The 3,327-nt window shown below is 39.1% G+C and overlaps 1 protein-coding gene across 1 annotated transcript in view; it reads right to left on the reverse strand.

The window, feature by feature from the left end:
* LOC104541613 (ras-related protein Rab-40B) overlaps nt 1-2,534 on the reverse strand; it is a 3,930-nt gene extending 1,396 nt beyond the window's left edge. The window contains exons 1-4 of the mRNA XM_010185719.1: nt 2,455-2,534; nt 1,830-1,890; nt 895-972; nt 188-410 (exon numbers count right to left, since the gene is read on the reverse strand). Of these exons, the coding sequence (XP_010184021.1) occupies nt 188-410; nt 895-972; nt 1,830-1,890; nt 2,455-2,534 (442 nt within the window). The remainder of the gene's footprint in view (nt 1-187; nt 411-894; nt 973-1,829; nt 1,891-2,454) is intronic.
* Between the last annotated feature and the right edge of the window lie 793 nt (nt 2,535-3,327).

Genomic DNA, 3,327 nt, shown 5'->3' on the forward strand with positions numbered 1-3,327 from the left:
CCTACAAAAGCAGAAACAGGTTATTCCTGCCGATATACATTTTCTGTTTAAAAAGCAAGTTGTACAGGATTCCTGGATTTTTATTTTTATCTTCTCAGAGCTAATGTTTCTGAAAATTATTTTATATTAAAGAATCATAAGCCTTAGCTAGGACTAAATTTACACACTTTCAGTGTGCATCGCTTACCCTTATTTGGCCTCCAGAGTCTGTCCATTCCATGTCTCATCAATACTATTCTTGCTAGCTCAGTAAAGGACTCTGTAATATTGAAATTACAAAGTGGGCTGACTTCAAAAAAAGTCATGCCCAGCCTCTCAGCATAGGCTTGTGCTTGTTCAGTAGACACTTGGCGCTTGAAGGCTAAATGAAGGCGATTTCCAACCAGGATTTTTGGTACACCAGGAGCATGCTGAGCAAAGAGAAGCAATAAAAAAAAAGAAATAGTTTGGCTTCCATTTCCCCCTTCTCTCAATTAAAGCAAATAAAAGCTCTTTCAAGATTTAAAGACTAAGTGTTAGGTTGGACCAGATGATCTCTAGAGGTCCCTCCTGCTTAAATTATTCTATGATTCTCTGATCTAAAAACATCGCTTCCTTGGAGAAGACAGGCTTGCACAGATGATGTGGCAAATCCATAGCAAGAGTGGGACTACGATATGAAATCTTTGCCCTCCATATGCTTCCCATCAACACCTTTAAAGAAACCAGACACTTTAGCTGATACATTTCCAACTTTCTAGAATCATAAACATAGAAAGAAAATTGTAAACTTGGCATCTTGGATAACTCTGTAGTAAGCAGTGCCTGCAAATGCCAGTAAAAACAGTAGAAATTATAAGCAGTCAGTCTTAGTCATCTGCTACAGACCAGCGACACTCGGGCACTGTACCTTACCTCATTTATTTCTTTTATCCATCGATCGATTCCATCAAATGACCAACGATTTGTAATATCATACACCAGTATTACTCCCTGGTTAAAAAAAAATAAAAATGGCAAGTTTAACAGAGGCATAACACAGAGAACACTACCTGCAAATTCTCCAATTCTGAAATAATCTTGTAAGATGCTGAGTAATGTCTCAGTGGAGCAGAACCTCAGCGTCCTGTGAAACCAAGCCCCATCACTCTGTGTAGATTACGGATCGGCTAAGGGGCAGAAACTCTGACCCTTCTGGGTCTAATGCATCGGTAAATATTCTTGTATAATGGAGAAGTTTGGTTGATGATAAACACATCACAAGTCATAGCAAATACATTTTTTTAGTCACATTCAGTAGCTTGAAGATTCAATGCTCTGTGCAATTCTGGAACATAACAGATGCAACTCCACAGAACCAAAACATGTCATGAATTATAGCAAAACTTCAAAGTCTGAAGCTATAGTGACTTCTAGTGTGTCTTGTTTTTTTTAAAGTAATTTCCTTACAAGTCATTACATTTTATCACATTTTAGACTATGCATTACTCTTGACAGTTTTATGTTACCAATTTCTCTTACTTGGCACAGTTTTAAAAAGCAGCGTTAGCATAGCTTTCATGTGATCAAAGTAAGATAGCGTGTGTAAGTTACTGAGGTAACCAACAAGAAGGCATAAGAATATCTTATCACCTTACTTCAATCTCACGGACTTCCCCTCCCCAAAAGAAAATCCTGCCCTTATTATTTCATAGAGTCACATTTCTCATGTTTCATGTTTTCTTCAGACTACCACTGAATCTGCCTGCAATCTATGAGTGAGCTGTAGACACCATCACAATGGTTGCTAACTCTGCTTTCATTCATCCAATAACCATTACACATCACTAAGAAAGTTGTACTTTGCTTACCTGAGCACCTCTTGAGTAGGATCGGAATATGGTGCAGAATCTCCCTTGCCCCGATGTATCCCTGAACAAAATAAATTATAGATATTTTTAAAGGAAGCAGGTGGCCTCCTAAGTTAAGAGTTCAGCTAGATGAACTCATCTGTACTGCTCAGTACCAGCTCTTCTTCCATTAGGCAGGCAGCAGCAGTAACTAATGCACAAGAGCTGCATAAGGCATAAAGCAGCGTAAGACAAGGTGTCCCCACTGGCGTTCTGCCCTTTCCTCTACATTTCTGAGATTTCTCAGGGTAAGAGGACAAGAACTTCAAACTTTACTCTTGTGATTGCCCTTCAAAAACAAAGGCCATTACTCCAGTGTACGTGTGCCACTAGACTTTGCATTTAGCTCAGCATTTATTACACATCAATCATGTAGAGAAACTGTAGGGTCCCCCATTTTGTATGATATAGCTACAGAATAGAGGCAAAGAGAAAGTGTGACTTACTCAAAGGCCTGGCTGCCTGGCTCATTCTTCCTCAGCTGGCTAAATATTTCTGAAGCACAAAGGAGAATTCCTGCCCTAAAAAGCTGCATTTTTGTGTCTTTGAAATATAAATTGTGAGGAAAGGTGGAGCACACACTTACCAGAGCTGTAGCTTGATCCGTCGGCCATCCAGAAGAATGGTTGTAGTCTTGTAGTCTATTCCTGTGGGGAAGAGAGGCATGCAAATCTCAGAGCTGCTTGCAGGTGTACAGTATACACACAGTTCTAGATTTCAAAGAAGCTGACCTTAAAAAAAAGTATTTGTCATTAATGCTCTATGAAGTACTGAAGGATAAGAACAACTTGTTAATACAAAGTTACAAAGACCTTTCATGTTATTCAAGCTTGGTCCATTCATAGATGTCTTGGGCTCCCTTCAAGTTGATAAAAGGTCTGTTTTATTCATTATCATAACAATATATATGCTTAAAGAGTTTTATCTCTTCAACAAAATAAGGTCGAACTAGATTTTTGCCTTTTCTCTCATACATACATTGCAGATTAAATGCTGTTCTCTTCCTCTATTTCCTAGCTTTATTGCCTATATTATTTCTTCCTTCCTTATCATCTGACTCACAGACAGCTCTTGTATGAGATATACACGTCCCTCTCACATCCAAGTGGCAATTGATGCAAGAAGCAGCTTGACTTTTGTCTTCCAGCCTTTCCCAACCCACTGATAACAAGACCTATGTAGTTAGTGGCCAGCAGAACGCAGGCAAGGCCCATTTACTCCTTCCCATAACATGCCCAGGCCTTGTGGTTGAGCTACAAAATCTCTTTGGGATGAGCTGAAGAAGTACTGCTGTGTTTAAGAGATCTATTGTACATATACATACTTATACACACAGACAAATGCACATACACAACTTCGCTCAAGTCTTTATTGTATGTTTTGTAGTCTTTGCAACCAACCTTCAGTGCTATATAGTGTTACTTTTTACTGATCACAGAATCACAGAATCGCTCGGCTG

This window comes from Mesitornis unicolor, unplaced genomic scaffold (assembly GCF_000695765.1).
Source record: "Mesitornis unicolor isolate BGI_N332 unplaced genomic scaffold, ASM69576v1 scaffold43835, whole genome shotgun sequence".
Classification (NCBI taxonomy): domain Eukaryota; kingdom Metazoa; phylum Chordata; class Aves; order Mesitornithiformes; family Mesitornithidae; genus Mesitornis; species Mesitornis unicolor.